The sequence below is a fragment of the Carassius auratus genome, unplaced genomic scaffold (genome assembly GCF_003368295.1).
Source record: "Carassius auratus strain Wakin unplaced genomic scaffold, ASM336829v1 scaf_tig00217731, whole genome shotgun sequence".
Lineage (NCBI taxonomy): Eukaryota > Metazoa > Chordata > Actinopteri > Cypriniformes > Cyprinidae > Carassius > Carassius auratus.
The window spans coordinates 3020-28833 of NW_020529216.1; the positions used below are offsets into that span (position 1 = coordinate 3020).

Sequence of the window (25814 nt, forward strand, 5' to 3'; positions counted from 1 at the left end):
AAGAAGCACAGCAAGGTTTTTATTTATGTTGCTGACCTCTGCTTTATTCTAAAGGGTCGCTAATATAGTTCCACTTCAGTGAAGTTCCTTGAAAATGCATCAAACTCTCCATACCTTGTCAGATAAGTCTGTGATTCATTGGCACCAATCGTGAAGATCCCAATGACTGCAAAGTTTGTAAGCTTTCCAATGCTCAGAGAGATGTAGAAGAAAAACTCCATGTCCATGGCCTGATGTGGGACGCAGGAGCTTCCTCGTGGATGACAGGAATGAGAGCCCGTCCAGATCATTCATATACTTCTGAGGCAGGAGGTGGCCACCGGAGCCAGCCTGGTACTCAACCTACAAAAACCCAACAATCAGACGCTTACAAATGCATTTTATGCATTTAATCTATTTTATGGTGACTTGGGAGTTGCTAATAAAAGAAAAAGTGATGCTGTGAATATTGCTTCTCAAAAAGCATCAGTGTAAATCTTTTTATGTCACAGACGCAAACTCACAACTGTGTGATTCAAGTGTTTTCTAGATTTTTCTGATGAATATTGTGATTGTGAATGTAAATGTGATTGAAAAAAAGGCTTCAGTTTGCTGTGCTTGATTAAAGGGCAACGTAATCTGAACCAACGTTTTGTGATTATATATGAATATGACTGTAACATCAATTTGATTCAACATCAATTATTTTGTGTGTTATTATTTCTTAAAACTAAACAAAATAAGAAATACTACTGAAATATTTCAGTACAAAATAAAAGTATTTAAGAACAATATGACATTTAAAAAACAATTTATAATTCTAATATTACACTAATATTACACACACGCAATTTTACAATAGTAATGTAAATTATTTTGTATTTTTACAGTAATTAATATTAGTAAGATCAGCAATATTTTTTTATTAAGACCTATCTTCGCTGCTTAATATTTTATTTATTTTTTTGCAACCCAAGATACTTTTTTGAGGATTCTTTGATAAAAGTTAAAATTAGCATTTATTCGAAACAGAAACCTTTTGTAGCAATATAAGGCTTTACAATCACATTTTAGCATTTTAAACACATCCATGCTGAATAAAAATATTAATTTCTTAAAAAGAAAATAATAATATTTAAATAATTCTGAAAAAGATATTAATAATGATAAATTAATTATATATATATATATATATATATATATATATATATATATATATATATATAAAACAAATATCTATATTATAAATATATTATTATTACTGAATATTAGAAAGATTTCTGAAGGATCACTGAAGACTGGAGTAATGATGCTGAAAATACAGCTTTGATCACTGCAATAAATTACATTTAAAAGTATATTAAAATAGAAAACTCTTATTTTAAATTGTAATAATATTTTACAATATTACCTATATTTTTCTGTAGTTTTGATTAATAAATGCAGCCTTGATAAGCAGAAGAATATATATTTTTTATTTTATTTACTGATCCCAAACTTTTGAATGGTAGTGTAGTGTATATTAAAATTGCAATACTAATATTTATTCCTAGTGCTAATTTACCAATTTTCAAAAGTAGTTTGAATGTTTATCTTACCGGAAAAACCACAAAAGCTCTTAAATCTTTTTTGTTGTTGTGGACAACCGTGCAATTTTGATCTCAAATTGGAAAATGATTTAATAATTGACCATGTCTGAGTCGGTGGAGACCCGGAGGGCGAGAGAGTTGAATCCATTGGCCATGAGCACAGAGAGGTGAGGACAGAGAGCAGCGCAGCTGGCCGTGGCGATCTCTCTCTGAAACTGAGCCGATGACGTGAAGACGGCAGACAGAGAGACGTCTGAAGACTTCAGCAGATAGAAGACCTGATGAGAGAGATCACACACGATTCAAGCAGGAGAAGACATCACTAAACCTCCTCCTTTTGCAGGCATCATGCCTACACACCTCAGTACACCTGATGGTCTGGCCGTCCATCTCAAACTCTGAGTCCTGTTGAATCTTGACGCTCGACACTCCCTCTAGAGACCGGCCATCCACCGGACTGATGACTCTGCAAACATGTTACACTGTCTTAGAGGAATTACTTTTGACCTGACACAGCATCTTAACAGTCAAAGCAAGCTGAAAGAATGAATATTAAACAGTGCCTAATTAATGCAGCTAACATTCAAGGTCACTTGCATTATTGGCCAGATAGATCAATAGTGCTTTATCATTCAGTAAAGTGGTTATTCAGTACAGTATGGCATGCCAAACCTGCATCTGATGAGAACGTACACTATTTGCCACTAAGTTTGGAATATTTAAGATTTTTTTAGCTCACAAGTGTCTTTAGCTCACAAAGGCTGCATATTGTATTTAAAATTGTAAAAATATTACTGTTTATACTGTATTTTGATCAAATACATGCATCCTTAAGCAAGCAGTTGAGTTTTTTTTTCAAAAGCAGTAAGAAAATCTTTTGGTAGTGTTAATGTGGATGATAAATTGTGTGTACCCAGTGTTGACCGGTGCTGTCCAGTCCACCCAGCGTACATTCACATTTTCCCGTGTCTCATCCGAATCTGCTTTTCCACACGGGATCTGAAAGTCGGTTTGGTCCCTGAGGGCCTGTCGCAAACCTTCCATGGTCTCCGGAGGGATTTGCACCATTAACCCGTCTAAAGATGAAGACGGACAGTCTGACGATAAAACTTTTTGAGCATAATGACCTGAGGAAGTGTTTGAAAATGATTAGTGTGACAGCTTTACCCTCCACGATGCTGGATTTGGCTATGAATCCTGACGAGGCTTTCAGAGCACCGTTAAAAACCACAAAACTAGCTCCAGTCACTGCAAAAGAAAGATAGGGTTCGCTGAGACATCCTCTTATTATATTACATAAGTATTATACATATCAAACAAATTAAGTGATTTCACAATAAAACTTATTGTACATTTAAAAGTTTGGTTTGTCCTAAAGATTTTGATCAAATTAAACTAGTTTTGTGATCGTTCCTTGTTTTGCAACGTGCAAGTATCACAGCGTAAATACAAACATGTTTTAATATCACCTCAGATAAAAATGTATTTATTACTGGTAAGTTTAAATAATCAATTAAATATTAGTATGCATATAAATTAAAACGATTAAAGATCTTTTTTTTTCTGTGTTAATTCAGTGAAAAAAAGTAAGAAAACATGCCTTTATTATTTTTCACGAATATATATAGGTAAAATAATGTGTATTATGTAATATTATTTTTGTGTATATAAATAAAAACGATTGAATAAAAATTTTTCTTTGTGCAAATTTAGTCAAAAATCATAAGAAAACATGAGTATATGTAGGTAAAATAATGTGTATTATGATATATTATTATTTTTGTGTATATCTAAAAAAAAAAAAAAATTCCTGTGTAAATTCAGTCAAAAACGGTAAGAAAAACAGTAAGATTATTTTACAAAAATATATGTAATTGAAATAATCCATTTTATGTAATGTTATTTTGGTGCAAAAAAATTATTAAACCACTTTTCTTTCTGTAACTTCAATCAAAATCAATAGGAAGAACATGCCTTGATTACTTTCTCACATGATTTTTCGATTTTGCATTAGATCATTTGAATCTACTTGACTACAATGCCTTGAAATGATTTAAATGTTGGTCCCTCTGATTGAAAAATAAAATAGTTTTAAGACATTCAAGAGAAAACACAAAGTTATTAAAGCTTTGTAGCTCTATTAGCAGTGACAATCAAACCTCTCCTGGTTTTTCCTGGTTTACTGTTGGCTTGTGTCTGGTAGCTTCCGTCCACGTTCTGCACGCAAACCAGGTGAGAATCGGCCTCGGTGCTGAAACAGGCGCCGAAACTGATCACGTGTTCATTAGAGGAGTTCACCACCTTCAGCATCTACAACAGCCAGAACAACACAACACATTCAATAACAACACATTAACAGTGAAGCCTGACTGCCGCACGATTCGAATATAACTCTGACCTCATTAAACCTGGACTTGGGAATGTCGATGTAGATGTTGCCCAACTCCATGTGCACTCGCAGACTTTCCACCACCGGCAAACTGTACTGGTAGTTCCTCAGATCCTGTGTCAGAATCAAAGAAACACAAGAATGAAGGTGGATACCAAGGAGTTGGGAATACAAGGCCTAACGCTGAAGGAAAAGTTCACCCAAAATTTGCTCAGGCCATCCAAGATCTAGAGTTTTTTTTTTTCTCAAGAGAACAGATATGGAGAAATTTAGCATTGCATTGCTTGCTCTTCAAAGGATCCTTGTGGATTATTGTGATGTTTTTATCAGCTGTTTAGACTCTCATTCTGACGGCACCCATTCACTGCAGAGCACCCATTGATGAGCATGTGCTACATTTCTCCAAATCTGATGAAAAAACAATATTCAGCAAATTGTCATTTGTAGGTGAACTATTCCTTTAATGCGTGTGTGTTATGTGTATTATGTAATGTTTTGGTGCATGTAACTAAAACATTGTTAAAATCATTTTTGTTAAATCAATTAAAACAGAGGAAAAACATGCCTAGATTGTTTTGTGTATTGTAGCATTGCGAATATACTTAAAAGTATTTTGAATGTAGGTTAAACAGCTTGAAAAAATAAAAATCTTAAGCCATAAATAAACAAAGGAATTGGGGTTAGAAAGCCAAAAGTTAAAACTTGATAACGTGTGTACATTTATCTTCATACTAAAATGCATCTGCAAAGTAGAATGACTGGTAATAAGCCAATTTAGATGCAAAATAAACCTAATTTGCAGAGATGCACCACATTTTTCCATTTCTGCATCCAGAAAACTGGCCATAAGAAGCTCTTTAACTCTCAGAAAGTGGCTCAGAGCTCGGGTTTGAGTCTTGATTGCTTTCTAATCTCCTTCATTATCTGTTCTGAGCTGAACCCGAGACTCTAGTTAGAAAAGTGGAAAAACAGCTCAACCGAACTACCATCTTTGGAATTCATTTAAAATCTTTCAGGGCAAATCACATATTATAAATTTAACTGAAACCACAATAAACCTAAAGTTTAGATATTGTATATAATGATAGATTTACCACTGATTACAGAACCGGCTTTACTGACGAGATGTGCATTAATATCGTGCCGATATTTATCGTGCATCCCTAGTATTTTAGGGTTAAATGTGAACACATACTGTGAGCAGATTCATGATGGTGTGGCCCGTCTCTTTGAAAACTGAGTCACGGAAACGCACGCTCACCAAAGGCCAGGGATACACTGTAAAAATAAACAACACATCATGAATGGAAGGAGGTGGTCCTTTGTATATTTTAATAGCAATATTATAATAACACTGTCTTCTCTTTTATACTAAAGGATCAGGTTTCAGTGAGGGCTCACCGCTGTATTGTGCCCCCAGAGCGAGCAGCAGTCGGAGGGGAAACACTTTAGCCCAGGGAACCTCTAGTTTCTGGATCAAAACACCGCAGAGGAACGAGACCGGCGGCAGAGCAAGACCATCCAGTGGCTGAAAGGTTGGAGTGAAGAACAGGACGCCGCCGTGATCTTTACTGCCCAGGAAACTGTCAGTGAACGTAAGATTTCCAAGGTGCTCGATGAATTTCCCTTTGGTGGGGAAAAATAAGAAAAACACTATATGAGCCATATAAACATAACTCATTTACATCCTGAATAGATTGTGTTTTTGTGAAACAGATCAAATATCATTCAACAACAATTTTGCTGGTATAAATCTATTTGACTATTAATTTATCAGTGCAGTAGTAAAAACAAATAACGGTTTACTTCTAAGATTGTAGTCATGAAAAAGTAAATTACGACGAGGAGAATAGGGTAAAACATTTTAAGAACCGATATCGTCATACATCTCCAGCTGACTGATTACAGTACTTTAATAATAATTGCAAATGTGCTTTTGTATGACATGTTTAAATATGCAAATGATGCATTAACTAATGAAATAGACACTAATTTGCATGCATTTTATAGAAACTGAAATTTCAGAACAGGTTGTTTCAAAGGAGATTTTTGATTTTATTAGCAAAAATGTTGTTTAAGCCGATTTTTACAATTTAGTCCATACAAAAATACATAAATATATACACATTTAAATATGTGTGTGTGTGTGTGTGTGTGTGTGTGTGTGTGTGTATATACACACACACACACACATATATATATTAGGGGTGTAACGATACGCGTATTCGTATTGAACCGTTCGGTACGACGCTTTCGGTTCGGTACGCGGTACGCATTATGTATACCGAACGGTTCGTTGGAGTATTTAATTATATTTGAAAAAAAAAAAAAAAAAGAGAGAGAGAGAAATATAATGATATGCGTTCAACAAGGTAGCCCAATAACCCAAACAACGTAACAGGCAACGCCCCTGACACTCCCGAAGAAGAAAAAAACACCATCTTATATGTTTATGTTAGGCTACTCAGCAGGCGCTCGCTCACTCAGTACACGCTGAAGGCTCGTTGCAAAATAGCCAATGCGTTTAACAGACTAGAAATGAGAAGATCCTCCAATAACCAACAGGTCTGGTGTTTGGGTGCACTTTGGATTCCCTTTAAGCTATAATGGTGATGGCAAGAGAGTGGTTTCCTTTCCAAAGCGCTCGGGCAGAAGCGCTCATGAGGCGTCTGTCTTTGCTAAGCAACAATGACGTGCTCTCTCCATGAGACGCGGAAATTTCAGCGAAGGATAAATGGATTTGCAGCTCTAAAAATCGCTTGCAGTAGCTCTGCTACTAAATTTATTTCAAAATTGCAATCCATATACAACTATGATCAGCTGATCCTTCATCTTGGCTGAGCTCTCAACGTTGTTACGGGAAAGGATGAAGCTGATTGGTTAGTTCTTGTCACATGACCCGCGGTGCGCTTGCGGCATTCTGAAAAGTTGAGATGTTTTTACATTTTGCTGTATCTAAAACGTATCGAACCGAACCGAACCGAACCGTGACATCAGTGTATCGTATCGAACCGAACCGTGAATTTTGTGAACCGTTACACCCCTAATATATATATATATGTGACCCTGGACCACAAAACTTGAGTAACTGGAGAATATTTTTTTGCAGTAGCCAAAACACATTGTATCACTGGGTCAAAATGTAAGATTTTTCTTTTATGCCAAAAATCATAAAGGATATTAAGTTAAGATCATGTTCCAAAAAGATATTTAGTAAATTTTCTACTGTAAATATATAAAAACATTTTTGATTGGTAATATGCACTGCTAAAAATAAATTTGGACAGCTTTAAATGTGATTTTCTCAAGATTTAGATTTTTTTTTTGCATCCTCAGATTTTTAAATAGTTATAAATAAATGATATAATTTCCAACCAAACCACTTTTTTTTTTGTTCTGCAGTACAGAAATTGTGTTCTGTAATTATTCAAACATGGATGAAATATATCAGTGTTGTAAGATATTCCTTAATAATAATAATAATAATATACTACTACTACTAATAATAATAATTACAAGTAATATCTAATAAGCTGCATTATTGTTATTATTAATATTATTTTTACTATGAAAGTACATTTATTCTAGAAAAAATGTCAACAGCCAGAAGAAAAAAAAAAATCACCCTGGATTTAGGTATAAAATGCTGTATAAAAACTGTAAAGTTTGGTGTAAACAACTGCTGTTGAATTGGAGCAAATACCTATTTTGAGAAAACGGCCTTTAAAAATATGTATTATAATTAAAATGTACAGACACAAATAGATCAAACAAACACTTAGAAGTAATTTTAGATGTCTTCTTTTCACTACACTTAAACAACACATCGCAAAACTGACCAGTGCATAAAAACACAATGTTTTTGCCCGGAGTGTGAAGTGTTTTGTGTGACGTACCTTTCTGTGCATCCTCGTAGATACTAACATACAGGTTGAATAGGTCTTTAGGCAGGTTGTTCTCCTTTACGAGACACTCGATTATAAACACCAGCTCCTTCTGGCCCACTCCCTGAAGACCATTAGAGCTCAGGCACCAGCACCTCTTCCCACCATCTACAACACAAACAGAGAGTTATGATGATCAGCGTATGAACAAGCTGGACAGGATCAGATGTTTCATTCAGATTGAGACAAGGTAACATACATGTGACAATCTTGACGTTCACCAGTAAATTGGCATTGAGCACGAAGGTCAGAGGTTGTGGGCCTCCCTCTTCCAACAGCAGCAATATTTGGCAAGCAGCAGGACGTTCCTCAACTAATAAATCTGTAACAAAATGAAAATGAAATTACACATTACAGAAATCACACCTTGAAGAATCAGTCACAAAATAACTACCAAATTGGCACCAGCAATTAGGATATCAACTGACTTCTAAACGTAAATAGTATTTTGCATTCATCAACAGAGCATGGATTTATTTAGAGAGATTATAAGATTAAAAGTGTTGCAACAGAGGGCATGAATTTCTCAAAAGTTCTCATCTAGTAATTACAGCATCTCCAGCGTGTTGTGGAAGCAGCAAGATTCTGGTTAAGAATCACCTGTTTAGTGGTGCTGGACGATACTGTAAAAACAACAACTACCTTTTAATTTAGGCCCCCATTCATTTTTCCTCCAAAATATTTTGGTTACATTTTTTCTGCATTCTGTGTTTTATGATTCAATACAAAATTATTATCAAAAAAGTTGTCTAATGAAGTGAATTCATAAAACTTTAACAAGTGCTGCAGGACTTGTAAACTGTATAATTTTTAATATTGGTAAATACTTTCCTAACGTCAATAGCATTTGAGGAGAATGACAACGTCTTCATCCAGGTGTCAACTATAATGTACACCTTTTACATTTTTGATAAAATAAACTGAGCTCATTCGGTTGTGAAAAAGTAGCCTAATTTACATATGATTTACAAATGCAAATTTGAAGCTCAATAGCATTTGAGGAGAATGACTTAAAGTCATAAAAACAACTGTAATGTGTTCATTTAGGTGTCAACTACAATGCACACCTTATACATTTTTAAATACATATGAAAATAAATTATCAATCATGTAGGTAAAAATTGGGTATCATGTGTATCACTTTCAGGCAAATTCCGGGAAATGTTTTTTTTAATAACGAGTTTTAATGTTGAAAATATTTTCACCAACACCAATGCATATTTTAACCTCTATAGTAGTTTTTTGTATCCTCATATTTAAGAAAGGGGAGCCTAACAATACAATCCAACTTAGGGCACCATTTGGCCCTGCTCAAAAGTTTACTTATGATTTTGTGGATTTGTTTTTTGATTAACATTGATGTCGATTGCCTAGTCCTACCATTCAGACAAGAAGCTGCTATCAAAATGATGGTCCTCACCCCCATATTCCTCCTCTCCTGTGGTAATGAGCAGTGGAGGCAGACCGTCATCGTCCTCCGGCACCAGACTGACTGCTCTCTGCACACAGCTGCCCAGCGCACAGAGCAGGCCGTAGTCCCATGGGCCTCTGATGGGCGGGCGGCTCGCCTCGGCAGCGCTGTCAGAACTTCCTCCTGTGCTCTCATCACACTCGCCAGGAAATGCACCATTGGGCTGAAAGGCAGTGAATCAATTAATGACTTCAGTTGTCTTTATCAGTTCTCTCCAGCATCAGTTAAGAGGATTTAGCTGTCTTACCGCCGGCGGGTCTGGTGTTACAGGACTCGACTCCTGAGAGGATCTCCGGGTCTGTACACAGAGTTTGGTGGTGTCTGCGACCTCACCGTTCGGCAGGATACCATCGGCAAACCACACGTGCTTCTGCTCACGTGGAAACCCTTCGAGAACAAATGCAGAAACACAAACAGAAGGGTTGTTGTTGTTGTTAAGTAAACTAAAATATATAAAACCATACAAAAATGTTTGTTACTTGAAATAAAATAAATGTTAACTGAAATAAAATATATAAAAATGTTACAGATATTTCAGTTAGTTGCCATATTATTATTCTTTTTAACTTGAGGTACTATAGTAACAAAAATTAAGTGAAATAATGTACAATAACTATATAGACCTATAATGAGGGATCCACTGATAATTACATTTTTTGGTACTTGAGATACTGATACCGGTATTTTCACTGCATTTATATATACATTTTTAAATATTAGGTATAGAAAAGTTTTCTTTCATTATTTTACAAAAGCACAACATTATGTTGTTATTGGAGTGCACACACATAAAAGTAAAAACTTTACATAGATGTATTACTCTGTAGAAGCAAAAAGATACTAGTATTTAAAGTTACCGTATTTTCCGGACTATAAGTCACACTTTTTTTTCATAGTTTGGCTGGTCTTGCGACTTATAGTCAGGTGCGACTTATTTATCAAAATTAATTTGACATGAACCGAGAGAAATGAACCAGAGAAATTAACTAATAGAAAACATTACCATCTCCAGCCACGAGAGGGCGCTCTATGCTGCTCAGTTCTCCTGTAGTCTACACTGAAGACATAGAGCGCCCTCTCGCGGCTGGAGACGGTAATGTTTTCTATTAGTTCTTGGTTCTATATAAATGCGACTAGTCCAGTGCGACACATATATGTTTTTTCCTCGTCATGACGTATTTTACGACTGATGCGACTTATACTCAGGTGCGACTTAGAGTCTGAAAAATACGGTAAGTGCAAATTATTGCACTGGTTCCTTTAAGTGAACTGTCATGAAGTAAGCGCACGACTATTCAGCTTGCACATTCTGCTTAAACACTTCAATTGCACACACGCTTCTAAGTTAACGCTTAAGCGAGTGGTCATGCAATGATGCTACAACTAACATGTTTCAGTAGACACATTTGAGGTCGGTGAACGAAACGAACGTTTGGATGTCTGATGTACTGTAATTACCACATAGACTAGCTGCTGATGAGCTGTCTGTGACTTTGCCACTTGCTGTGGATTTTTTCTTTCTTTCTGCGACTAAATAAATTTTTTATTCTTCTCGTCGACTATTAATATTCAAACACTAAATTATGCTTGATGTTTAAATATTGTAGTGAATGCACCAATCATTTTTAGTTTATTTTATATATACGATTTAGTTTAAATTCAAATAATGCATGTGCTAACGGAGAAAAACAGCAATGAAGATCAGGCAACAGAAGTGTCTCTCTCGCTCTCTCTCTCTCTCTTCTAACCGTCAAGTAAGTTTAGAAATTTGTGCATTGTTTTATTTACTTGCTTTAGACATATATCCGACTGAACTACAAACTTTCCAGTGATGTCTGTGAGACAGATATTTCTTTTTCAAGCTCACACATCTACGCAGGCACAGGCTCAATAAACTCAGCATGCTTTGCCTATCACCTTATGCTCATCCACTATACAGGCGTAAATACTGAATTTTACATTATATAAATTACATTACATGAACTTCATAGACATTCTTAATATCTAATAACTCCATTCTGCTCTATGTTGTTCTGTTGTTAGTGTTTCTTTGTCTGAACACAGCACTGCTCTTTTTAATGTGTACGAGTACAGGAGAGCAGTATCAGGCCCAATATTGATACAAGTATCAGTATTGATGCATCCCTACAAATTGCTTTATAAAATGATCAAAAATAAATAAATAAATACAATTTGAATGAAAACAGAAAATAAAAAAGCAATTCAAAAATATTCAATATAAACTACTATGATATATACATTTATCTAAAAGAACTGACTTAAAGCAGTGTACAAAATAGAGTTTGTTTAAAGTTTGTTGTGATTAAGAGGAAAAAAATATTTTTCTATTACTAGACTACCCTTTTTGTTTTATAATGTTTTTGAAAGTCTATGCTGCTCACCATTTATATTATAGCAACAGAAACTGTGAAATATTATTACAATTTAAAATAGCTATTTTCTATTTAAAAATGTATTTATTTTAATTAAAGTATTTCCAGCATTATTCCTCCAGTCTTCAGTGTAACATGATCCTTCAGGAATCATTCTAACATGCTGATTTGCTGTTCAAAAAAAATTTAATCAATGTTGAACACAGTTGTGCTGCCCAATATTTTTGTGGAAACCATGATACGTTTTATATTTTTAGAATTCTTTGATGAATAGAAAGTTTAAAAGAACAGCAATTTTTGAAATGTCTTCAGTGTCACTTTTAAAATATTTAATGCATCCATGCATACAAATATTAACAAATCTGATAAAAAAAATTGTTAATGTGCTGGATAAAAATATTCATTAAAAATCATACTGACCCCAAACCTTTACATAACAGTGTATACTGAAGCTAACCTAGTGTAGCTCAATATATGATATAAAGTGCAAGCAAATTGGGACGCAGTCACTCTTTCTTTCATGAAGTAACTATATTAAATGGAAGTCACAGTGTTTTATAGCCATGAGAGCTAGAACTCTGGCTCAGAGTGCAGTGCGTACCATCATTACCGGGGTGTTTGAGGACGGACACGGGGACCATGACGGTGGGTGGGGGAGAGTTGAGGGTGCCGGCGGCGCGGGCCTGCTGCATGGGCGGTATGGTGGAGCAGTACTCTGATGGGATGTTGGGATTGGGACTGGGCCCAGTAGGGCTCATCATTCTCTCATGGGCTTGAGCTGCATACAACAAACAAAATCAGCCATTCCCAAATCAGTCTTTTCAGTCTATTGAATGAAAGGTCATGCTGGGAGAGAGAATGAGAGAGAGAAAGGTACATTGGGTAAATGTTGTAGGAATGTATGAGGTTTTACATTAAAGGCTCTGAACAACTTTAATTAACAGCCACCAAAAATTAGAAGCAACGCAAATGATGATCTTAATTAAAACTCCTGGTTTCGTGAACGATTCATCAGTGTATACTAGAGAAAAAATATATAATCTTGTTAATTTTGCATTAATAACTTACTCAATATCTGACTTTACTTGACGTTTCTTTCTTCTGTTGAACACAAAAGGAGAAATTAAGCACAAAAAGTACCATAAAAGTAGTTATAAGTAGACGTGCGTGGTGCCATCCATGTCTCTGTGTGAGGAACGGTCAATGTTTATTGAAAATCTTCTTTTCAAAATCTTCACTGTAGCAAAGTGAATACATTTCAATCTGTTCCTCACACAAATAACTTTAGTATGATGTTCAGTATAGGACATTGACAAGTATGAACTACTTTTATCGTACTTTTTCGGAGAATGACAACCTCTGGTTGATATGCTTTAATTTCATGTAAAAGTGACAATGTTTTGCTTTTTGTATTCCATAAAAAAAAAAGTAATGGTTTTGGAAAAAATGATGTTGTTGACCATTTTAATTTTGGGGGCGAACTGCCCCTTTAAATGCAGTGAAGGAGCTGTTCAAATGTCGAATATATTTAAATACACTTCCATTCAAAAGTTTGGGGTAAGTTTTTTTTTTTTTTTTAGTAATAAATAGTTTTATTCAACAACGATGCATTAAATTGATTAAAAGTGACAACTAAGACATTTAATATGTCACAAAAAAAAATCTATTTCAAATAAATGCTGTTCATTTGAACTTTCAATTATTTAAAGAATCCTGAAAAATAAAATGTATCACAGTTTCCACAAAAATATTCGGCAGCGCAAGCGTTTCTAACACCGATGATAATAAATATTTTTTGAGCAGCAAATCTGCATATTAGAATGATTTATGAAGAATAATGTGACACTGAAGACTGGGGTAATAATGCTGACAATTCAGCTTTGATCATTATATTTTAACATATTCACATGGAAAACACTTATTTAAAATGTAAATAATATTTCACAATTTTACAGTTTTTACTATTTCTGATTAAAAATAAATGCAGCCTTGATAAGCAGAAGAGACTTCTTGCAAAAGCATTAAAACATTTTACGGACTCCAAACTTTTGTACGGTAATGTTAATGTATATAATGTACACTATAATATCTATTGTTGTCAAGGTGTTCATACGTGGTAAATCAAATGATGACTTACAACTAGTATTGTCAAAAATATCGATATTTCGCTAAATATCGATACTAAAATATCTGAACGGTACCAATACTAATTTCTCTTAAGTACTGATACACCGGTACTAGCCGAGCTGTCACGTTCACTTCTTTCCAAAGGCGCGTTGACAAACACCACACATGACCGCAGTGCCCGTCTCATCTCATTCGCTCTGGTTAAACAGCTAAAGTGAATAGAAAGATGGCGAGTTTAAGTTTAGCGCACATATATTTTCACTCTCCGAAAACACTTTCTGACTGAGTTCTTTCTCGTCAAGCGATCTGTGATATTTCTCAGTTCATCTCAATTGACGCCCAATCACTCGCCTTCGTTTCTCTCACACGCGCAAAGTGAGAGAGAGAGAAAGATAGAGCGAGCAAGAGAGTCTTATATACATGCAGAATTGATGCGCTACATGTACGCACTAAAGAATATTGTTTGTTGCATTTTCTTGTTAAAATAACAGTTCTTTAGTAATGGGCGGAACTAATACACAAACAGAATCTGATTGGCTGGTGCTCACCTACTTAGCAAATCAGTTTGACCGAACGCAGACAACCTGATTAATATTCATGAATCCATTACTGTTCTTATTAGAAGAATTTGTAGTATTATTATTATTATCATCATCATCTTATTAGTATTATTGTTAGTTTTTCTCCGAAACACTGAATAATCAACAAAGCACCACCATCAGTCCTAAATTCAGTTAAAATGTCTATGCATTCATACATGGTTACCAAGTTTTAACTATAATTACTAAAGTTCTATCATTAAATAATAGTCTACTATTCAGTCTACTTTCAGGTATTTAAAAAGTTAATACATGTTAATAATTTTAAAAACATATACAGTATATTACATATACACACAGGATATATATATATATATATATATATATATATATATATATATATATATATATATATATATATATATAGACACACACACACACTATATTAATATTAGTATATCAGTCTGGTGAGTAAACAAAAAAAATGTATCAGCCAATGGCGATTGAATTGCCAAGGTCTCTGGAAACTTGTTATATTTCTTTAAATTAAAAAATACCCCCTTAAAATTGTGGCAGTTTTTTTCTCTGTGGTATCGAAAATCGATATTTTCCAAGGTATCGTATCAGAGTTTGAAATTCCAGTATCGTGACAACACTACTAACAAAACAAACCTCATCTAACTGAGTCACATTCGGATAAATCAAACACATCAAGCTTTTACAAGCAAGAGCATTGAGTCAATCATAGCACTTTTGTTATTAAAATGATGGGCAACGAGCCACCAAACCAAACTCAAGAAACAGGACGTCCAGTGCAGCCACAGCCCAGTGTGCTGACACCTCCTCCAGCCATGAGTCAGCTGTGCATTACGTTGATTAAGGCTCATAGATGCTCATCGACCTGATTACACTGGCACTGCCTGTGACACCCACAAACATGTCAGCTAGAAGCACAAGAGCTGAAATATGCTGGCTCATGGTGAAAACGGCTACGACCACAAGACAGATGGGAATAATGAAGCCAAAAACCAGCAGGACGGAACGTCCTTCAGCATGTGGAAATTCACTAAAGATGCAAAAAAGTTACAAACTTAACCAAACAAAATGATCAATTACACCTCAAGCCTCAAGAGGGCTTGACTTTGATTTAATTCAGATATATCCCAAGCTTACCTCATCCTAAATTAACTCTCTTCCAGGTTAATCACGGGTTGCATGTTAGTCTCCCAGGATGGTGTTAGTGAGCGCAGAGCAAAAGAGGAAGTATTTCCCTTGCTGTTAAGTGAGAGAGAGTCCGCAAATGAATGCAATTGAGGGCGCATCCTTGAGCCTCTCTCATCCCGGACAGGGTGCAGCTCACTTCCGCAAGCTCACGCTGAGTTGTCGTCTGTCCTGGGACAGGCAAACGTCTCTGACTGCGAGTGCAACCTCAGTCCATCATGTACACACACACAGAGGTCGTATTAAATGGCTGCCCTGGGCTGAGAATAGTGACAAACCCTCCCCATCTGAAGACGAGGGGTGTGTGTGCGTGTTTATGTGTGTCTCTAACTCTATTCCTCAACCTGGAGAGTGAATGAGAGAGAGAGTGTCACGAATACTGCACCAGGTGGGTCCTATACCACACACACACACACACACACAAACACACACTCAAGGACATGCACCAGTGCCCTGGCTCCACCCAGCCCTGCACCAAACCCTGCGAGAGCTGGCTGGCGACTTGCAGCACTGACGCTCTGTGATGAATGTGCTTTTTAATGTGCAAATGGACCACACGCTCGGCCACACACTGTGTGCCAGCCTCTTTTTATAGACTGTCCAGGACAAAATAAATAAATAAAGCCTTGTTCTTCTCCATTAAATCAGCCCTTAAAAAATAAAAGAGCTTCTGATGTTTGGTCCACAAAAAAAGTTGGACACAAATTAAAAGGGTAGGGGATCTGCTTCTTTTAAAAGGGATGCAAGTGAGCCAGTGTTTTTATTGCTAACTGAAACTAAAAAAAGCAGTAAAGCTGAAATTAAATAAGATACATATGTGAGCCTTGACCACAAAACCAGTCTTAAAGGTAAATTTTCCTAAATTGAGATGTATACATCATCTGAAAGCTGAAAAAAAATCTTTCCATTGATGTATGGTTTCTTAAGATCGCACGATATATGGCCGAGATACAACTATTTGAAAATCTGAAATCTGAGGGTGCAAAACAAATCTAAATATTGAGAAAATCATATTTAAAGTTTTAGCAATGCATATTAATAATAAAAAATTAAGTTTTGATATATTTATGGTATGACATTTACAAAATATCTTAATGGAATATGATCTTTACTTAATATCCTAATGATTTTTGGCATAAAAGAAAAATCGATAATTTTAAATCATAATGTTTTTTGGCTACTGGTCCAGGATCACATATTAGACTGAAAATTTAGTTTAGACTAAATTCAGACTGAAATAAAAACACATTAAAAGTAGGGATGCACGATATTCGATTTTTGCAGTTATTTTTCAATTCATTTTGGCTGATAGCCGAGCACCAAGTCTCTCCTGTGCAGAAATAAGCAAAATTGTTTTCATTTTGGTTGGTTTTTACCAAGAACTTATTTGTTAGAATTAAAGTTATTTTATAAAGACAATACAAATATTTTAAAAGGTTTGCTGCATAATTAACGATGTGTATAAAAAAAAGTTTTTTAGAGAGAGGGAAAAGTCACATATAAGTCACTTTTTTATTTCATTCAGAAATAGGCCTAATCCTGACACGAAATGTTTACGAACATTATAAACACCGTAACCATAGCTAGGCTTTTTTAATTCCCCTCACTCCACAACAAATCATTTAAATTAACAGTATTTAGAAAATAACAAGAATTAAAAATATAAGAAGCTATAGTAATATAAACTACAAGCCAAAACAAATTCATGTAGGCTAAAATGAAACTGAAAGTAACGTTGGGTCTCTCATTCGACACGAAATCAGGAGTTGATCAGGTTGGTGATTGTGGCCTGTGGGATGTTGGTCCACTATTCTTCAATGGCTGTGTGAAGTTGCAGGATATTGGCAGGAACTTTAACACGCTTTCATAAACGGCGATCCAGAGCATCCCAAACATGCTCAACTGGTGATGTCCGGTGAGTAAGCTGGCCATTCAAGAATTGGGATGTTTTCCGCTTCCGGGAATTGTGTACAGATCCTTGCATTATGGGGCTGTGCATTATCATGCTGCAACATGAGGTGATGGTCGTGGATGAAGGGCACAACAATGGTCCTCAGGATCTCATCACGGTATCTCTGTGCATTCAAAATGCCATCAATAAAATGAACTTGTGTTTGTTGTCCATAACATACACCTGCCCATACCATAACCCTAACTCCACCATGAGCCATTCGTTCCACAACGTTGACATCAGCAAACTCCTCACCCACACAATGTCATACACGCTGTCTGCCATCTGCCCTGTACAGTGAAAACATCCGTGAAGACAGCACCTCTCCAAAGTGCCAGACACCATCGAATGTGAGCATTTGCCCACTCAAGTCAGTTACAATGGCGAACTGCAGTCAGGTCGAAACCCTGATGAGGACAACGAGCATGCAGAGCTTCCCTGAGACGGTTTCTAACAGTTTGTGCAGGAAATCTTTGGTAATGCAAACCGATTGTTGCAGCAGCTGTCCGGACGGCTGGTCTCAGATGATCTTGGAGGTGAAGGTCCTGGGCTGGTGTGGTTACACATGGGAAGTTGTTAAGCTGGATGGATATAATGCCAAATTCTCTGAAACGCCTTTGGAGACGGCTTATTGGTAGAGAAATTAACATTCAATGCACGGCCAACAGCTCTGGTGGACCTTCCTGCAGTCAGCATGCCAACTTGCAACATCTGTGGCATTGTGCTGTGTGATAAAACTGCTAACTTTTATTTAGACCAGCCTAAGACAGCCCTGTGCAATAATCATGCTGTCTAATCAACCTCTTGATATGCCACACCTGTGAGGTGGATGGGTGATCTCGGCGAAGGAGAAGTGCTCATGAACACAGATTTAGACAGATTTGTGAACAATATTTGAGAGAAATAGGCCTTTTGTGTAAATAGAAAAAGTCTTATATCTTTGAGTTCAGCTCATGAAAAATGGGGGCAAAAACAAGTGTTGCATTTATAATTTTGTTCAGTGTAGTTATTTTAGGTGTGAATGGGCCTTAAGAACTAATTATTTAACAGACATAAATACGACATACTAAGTGCATCAAACACATCTCTTTTAATGAATTGATATCACGATACTGATGAAATTTGTGTTTTTGAGTAGTTCATCATATATAAAAATAAACCATGGTTCATATGAGCCATTTCTACACTGACATGATCTGCTGCCACAGATTGGGCATTTAAAGGAATAGTTCACCCAAAAATGTAAATTTGCTGATAATGTGCTCACCCTCAGTCAGAGTCCAAACAGCTGATAAAAACATCACAATAATCTACAAGCAATCCACTCCACTCCATCAATTTATGTCTTGTGAAACCAAAAGCTGCATGTTTGTAAGAAACAAATCCATCTCAAAGAGGTTTTTAACGTTAAACCACTAAAATACGAATCCATAATCCATAATAAAGCTGCCTGGAGTGTAAAAGTCCATCTCCTGTTGTCCTCTCACATCAAAATCCACCAATATATTTGTTTTGAACACTTTTTTTTTAATCAGAATATTTCTCTGCTGATTCAGATAAGATAACCTTTTCACTGGAGGAGGCAAAATTATGTAGAGATAAGTCATATATTAGCTGGACAATTTAAAACGGACTTGTTTCTTGAAAACACACAGCTTTTGGCTTCTCAAAATGTTAACTGATGGCCTGGAGTGCTGTGGATTACTGTGATGTTTTTATCAGCTGTTTGGACTCTTAATCCGACGGCACCCATTCACTGCAGAGCATCCATTGGTGAGCAAGTAAAGCGATGATACATTTCTCCAAATCTGATGAAGAAACAAACTCATATTCTTCTTGGATGGCCTGAGAGTGCGGACATTTTCAGCTAACTTTAATTTTTAGGTGAAGTATCCCTTTAGCGTGTAGTACATTACATCCACTTGAATATATTGAATGAGTTTTTATTAAGCCAGCTGAGGAGTATATTAAAGTGGTTAAGCACTCACCTCTCTGTATGGTTACATGGCAGACGACACAAACCCTTGCATCTTTGTCCAGATATTTCAGTCTGCATTTGCGGTTGCAGCAGCTAGCACAGTACACCTGCAAAGCAGACAACATTATTCACTTAAACACTGGATAAACACAGTACTTCATCAGACATAAACCTGGAGAAAACTCTCTGGTGTCCTTTAGCCCATTTAATTTACTGGCCCAATATGTCTTGGAAACAGCAACTCAGTGCAGCAATTCAAGCGGGAAACTATATCAGCACTAAAAATACATTCTGCTGACCCGGCAAATCTGCATCTATATTTATCACCTCCCGAGCAGAATAAACCTCAATCTGACGTAATGAAAACAAAAGACGTCGCACTCATAGATAAAATGAGAACATTTTCTGTCTAAGGCAGTGGACTACAGGTTTAAGGATTTCCTGTGGTTATAAATAAATGAGAACACAATGGCAGGATTGTGTTACAGACCTTTGCTCGAAATCAACGCAGCTGACTGCATGTTAATTCATTGATTCACACTGCGGTTATTTGCCTTTCACCTCCAAACGTCAGGGCACACTCATCTAATACAAAGTTATTCCAAAGTCGCTTTCAGAACTGAAGCAAATACTTGAAAGACTCTAATTAAGTTCATTTATGCAAAATACAGCATCACAGGGTGATCAGGATCCAAATCTAAATGGGTTTATATTGAAATAATTACCATCTGATTGTTCATACCTTGCTTTTTTGAGGATACTTTCCTCATAAATAATAAATGGACATGAAATATTGATCAGAGGTTAAACTACTAAGTAAATTGCCTGACAATGGTCAATTATGCAATTTAATTAAAAATCTAATCAGATAAAAGTTTGGGGTCAGTGAGATCTATAAATTAATCCATAATATATTTATTCTTCTGTGGCCACAAGTTTGGTTCAAAATATGCATGCACTAATTAGATGAATTTGAGACAGATATAAATGGCCAGTATAGTAATAATAATCTTTTTTTTGTTTTGTTTCTTACCGGATGTTTACATACATCCATCTTTACATCAAACCTGCCGTACTGTGCAGTAAAATACATCATAGTACTACTGAAGTTAATTACTATTATTATTAATGTATTACATCATATATATATATATATATATATATATATATTTATTTTTTTTTTTTTTTGTTTTTTTTTTTGGAAGAGGTCAGAAAGTTTTTTTTATGTTTTTAAAAGAAGATTCTTCTGCTCAACAACGCTGCATTTATCTGATCAAAATAAAATACAGTAAAAACTGTAATATTATGAAATATTACTACAATTTAAAATACCTTTTCAAATTTCAAAAATAAATTTGAATATTTGTTCACTGTAATTCATTGCTGTTATCAAAGCTGTATTTTCAGCATCATTACTCCAGTCTTCCAAGTCACATGATCCTTCAGAAATCATACTAATATTCTGATTTGCTGCTAAAGAAATATTTATTATCATTGTTGAAAACACGTGCATTTAATTTTTTATTTTTCAAGATTCTTCGATGAATAGAAGAAAAACAGCATGTATTTGAAACAAAACTTTTGTAACTTTATGGTCACTTTTGATCAATTTAATGCCATCACGCTCTTTAAGGTCACAAAACTCTGGACTTTTAGTTTTACCTAAAATAACTAAGTCCATTAAAGAAGAAAGATCATTTTCACATCTGGCTCCTAACACACTCGCTCTCTTTAAATCTAGATTAAAGACACATCTCTTCAGCCAAACATTCACATAGTTAATCTCAATCTCACACTTGTTCCCAGTTTGATGTGTTAAAAGTTTTTGCTTGAAACTTTATGAACAGCAGCTAAACTAATTGTTTTCTTGAAATAGACATCACTTGTACACATTCACTGCAGCTTTGTACTGTAGACACATGCATTTTCTATGAAACAATGTGCATTGTGAAAAGTTCTATACAAATAAATCTGAACTGAATGAATGCATCCTTGCAGAATTAAAGTATCAATTTCTTTAAAAATGAATCGTACCGACGCCAAACTCTTTTTGCTTTAATATTTTCCAAGTAATTGTGGGTACTGACACTGAGAGGCATCAAACTTACCTTCCCACATGCTCTGCAATGGTGTCTCCTCTTGGTAAAGGTAAACTTTTGCTCACAGTTCATGCAGTTAGGAGCTTCAGAGTCCGGGACCCAAGGAGGCTGCTTTGACCCCAGATCCTCGGCCTCGTGTCCTGGTGGATCAGGACTCTCTCCTGGATACGGTGGAGGCTCTGAAAGCTCATCATGGCCATAACTGGCATCATATTGCTGATAAGAAGGGGGTTCACAGTTATTTTCCTCTTGTTTGGGAGAAATTTGCGAGCCATGCTCTTCAGAAAGGCTTGCTACATTGGGTTCGGCATGACCAGTCTTTTGTCTTTCTGATGGAGGCCGTGCGGTTTGGTTGGATAACTGCTTTGGTCTCGCTCCGCCATAATTTGACTCTTGGTTGGGGGCACTAACTGACTGAATCTCAACAGGGCTGGTTGCATTTTCTTGGGTAATCGTTTGTGTGGAGTCTGTCCTCATCGGGCTGCTGTCCTGAGATGAGGAAGAAACGTTCGAACCTTCGCTCTCCTCCAGATATTGAAGTGAACCATCACTTTCAGGAGAAGCAAACGTCCCGACTTTACAACTCTGCAGCTCCTCATCCAAAAAGCCTTCCACATTTCCGTTAAATTCTGAAAAGCCGTCATCTGTGAATTTTTCTGCGCCTGCGTCGGAGTTCATTTTCACATCCTGACCCATCAGAAAGGCGTCCAGCTCCTCGTCTGTAACCATCATAACGGTCTCGTCGCTTTCAGGAAGGTATTCGTTGGCGATACTGAACTCGTAGGAATAATTAGGGCTTTCTGAATAGGTTGGAGATGGGTTGATTTCGCAAACCTCTTTATTTGATGGTGATAAGCTGCGTTTAAAGTTTCTTTCAGGGTAATGGCCCGAGACAGCAGTCGCTCTTTCGGTGTTCGACATGATTTGGACAAGCTCAGGTTCATCTTCAGGTGAGGAATCAGGTCTATTGGAGGAGAACGGTGTTGAGGGTTCTTCTAACGGAAGAATTAACTCTTCAGCTTCTTGAATCGCTGAATTTTTTTCCAGATCAGCCTCATCTTTGGTTTCAATCACTGCTGCCTGTGGGTCTAAAGATGCTACAAGGGATCCACACATAGATACGGCCATCGGCAAGCAAGACAGAGAAGTTTCCTTCTCCAAGGAGGGACTTCCAGGTGGATCCTCTGTTGTTTTAATACTGAGATCTTCAGATAGTTGGGTATCTGTTGAGTCCGGCTGCAGTGATACAGCATGCTCTTCTTTGGTTGCTGAAATAGCTTCATCTGTGGCATGAGGATCTGAATTACTAACATCGTCCTCGTTCACTGAGACTTTGCATTGAGAGTTGTTCTGATCACTGGAGTTTGAGTCTTCAGGACAAGAACTTTCAATCTGATTGCACTCCAAAGGAGTGATGCTACTTGAACCACAAGGGTCACCAATGGCTGGTAATATGACATCCAGCAGGCTGAATGAGTTATAGTTAACCTCAGAGTCCAGTTTTGGTAATGCACCGGGGTTAGAAGCATCTTCTGATCTAGATACCACAGCGCTCTCGAAGTCCACTAGCAGCTCCTCATTAGTTTGTTCCAGCTCTTTAAAGTCCTCCTGACTGTCAGCCTGCTGGAGGTTTGCAGAACCCGTATCATTCACCAGATCACACACCGGCTTCAGTGAGCGGTCCGGACAAGGGGGAGCTGAACTTTTGATGCCTATGCTATCGACGGAGGACAGGAGGTCCACACCTGTGAGCGGCCGTTCATTTGAATAAGAATCTATCTGGTTTAAGGTAATGCTTTGTGATGTAAGTCCATAGTGCAGGGTATTGACATCTGGGAGAGTTTGTGTGACTGTGTGTTGCTCTGGTGTGGAGCTCTGAAGGTCTAAATGGTGACCAGGAACGATTGTGGAGTCCAGAGAAGGAGGGCTTGTAAAAGTGGTAGGCTTGTTCTCAAGCTCCTCTGAAAATAAAAAGTGAAACATCATATTCATGTATAATATTGACATCAACCATAAGACATGCAAAATAAATAGAATATCATAAAACTGACAAAGTTTAAAATCAGACAACATACTGTATATATATATATATATATATATATATATATATATATATATATATATATATATATATGATATATAATGTTGCACATATAAAATATATTATATATAACCTATGTCATATATGTGTTATATATATATATTCAAAGAATAAAAAAATGTCTCAGCGTTTCCAAGAAAATATGAATTAGCGAAAACAGTTTTAAAACATTGTTGATAATAAGAACAATTATTAATACTTGAGAACCAATAAAAACGAATAATAATTTTGCAGCAAATCAGCATATTTCTGAATCATCATGTGTGATTCAAGACTGGATTAATGACGCAATACTTTTTTTTTTTTTTTTTAAATATATATATATTCAGATTAAAAAAAAAGTTATTTAAAAAAAAGGTTATATTATTAAAAAAAACAAACGTTGTATATAGTGCACACACTAAATTTGTGACCCTGGAGCACAAAAGCAGTCTTAAGTTGCTGGGGTATATTTGTATGCATTATATGGGTCAAAATTATTGATTTTTTTTTCAATAATTATAACTAAAGACAATGTTCCATGAAGGAATTTTGTAAATTTCTCACCATAAATATATTAAAGCTTAATTTTTGACTAGTGATATGCATTGCTAAGGAATTCATTTGGACAACTTTAAAGGCAATTTCTCAATATTTAGATTTTTTTGCACCCTCAGATTCCAGATTTTCTAATAGTAGTATCTCGTCCAAATATCGTCCAATCCTACATCAATGGAAAGTTTATTTAATCAGCTTTCAGATTTAAAAACATTTACTCTTGTGCCTGGTTTTGTGGTCCAGGTTCACATAATATCATGATATCATAAATCCTATGACATAAACTATAGGATACATATTAGAATGTATGATCAATTAATTGAATGGCAAAATCGGCCAAATTTACATCAACTCACCCTAAATTAAGAAGTGGCAAATTTAATGTGTGTAACTATAATAGCAGTAAAGCAAAAAGTCTCAAACCTGCGTTGAGCTCAAAGTCATCCAAAAGCTTGTCCAGGTCGCACACAGCAGCCTTAAAATAACTGTCCATCCTAATAGGACGGGGTACGATACACCTCACTTACCCCTGCACAGAAACTGGGGCAGATGGGACAAAGTTAAAATGACATTTTTTTCCAAATATAGGACTAAAACTTATCTTTCTTAGGCATATAAGCAGGAAATCTGACTTAGTAGTTACTGACAGTGATAGACAATAAGAAACAAATAGACAAGCTATTCTCAATGCTTAAATAATGCAAATAAGTATGGCTAAAAAGTGGAAGTGTGATTCCACTAGGTCCATAATCATAGATTGTAAACAACAATATATTATAAAGATATATAATTAATTAATACACTCATATGGTACCTGTCTATGATTTCTCTGTTTTGAGCTATGATATCAACTTTTGTTTCGAAAGGGATGTTAATTGTTCATCTAAGTAAACACTAAGTGTTTATTAATCTTATTTTTCCATTATATTAATAATAACACCATAATTTTGCTCTTTGGTCTATAATTTCATTAGCAATATATTCAAGTCATTTACCTGTTCATAAACTAATAAAGCACTCCATTCAAACTAAAAGCTTTCTTACATCAACCTGTAAATATAAAAAATAAACAGTAACTTTTATTTTCAGTTATATTAGCTATTTAGTTTTCATGAGCGATTTGCTAACTAACGTTAGCTTCTAAGCTACAACACGCAAACATAAATACAAAGTCATGTAAGTGTAATATTAAATTTGATGATATCATTCCGCTTCAATATCTACCTTAATAAGTTTCATTGTTTAGTCGCCGTCGTTTCTTGGCGGTATCCAGATGAAATGTTAGTGTATTACACTGTTAGCAGCTAGCTGATGTTTTGTTTTTCCTTAGTAAATTCCAGTCTTGTGCGCGAGCGACCGTTTCCACCCGGCGCTGTTTAAAGGGGACGCGCACTATACTGCTTTACCCATAGACATATAAATAACTAGACGCCTCATTGGCCGCTTTGAGCCGTTGCAGCGATACGTCAACGCGTCCGCCATGTCAGTGAGGGCAA

The 25814-nt window shown here is 36.0% G+C and overlaps 1 protein-coding gene across 1 annotated transcript; it reads right to left on the reverse strand.

The window, feature by feature from the left end:
- Nucleotides 1-25714, reverse strand: LOC113102518 (zinc finger FYVE domain-containing protein 16-like). Its single transcript, XM_026265809.1, is given in 20 exon segments — nt 1-250; nt 253-279; nt 282-342; nt 1670-1846; nt 1929-2034; nt 2482-2644; nt 2736-2816; nt 3728-3878; nt 3967-4071; nt 5153-5235; nt 5359-5583; nt 7854-8009; nt 8101-8223; nt 9322-9535; nt 9620-9759; nt 12367-12543; nt 19592-19688; nt 21690-23641; nt 24742-24858; nt 25543-25714. Coding segments are annotated over 19 exon segments (4299 nt in total). The 5' UTR covers nt 24812-24858; nt 25543-25714; the 3' UTR covers nt 1-59.
- Nucleotides 25715-25814: the final 100 nt, after the last annotated feature.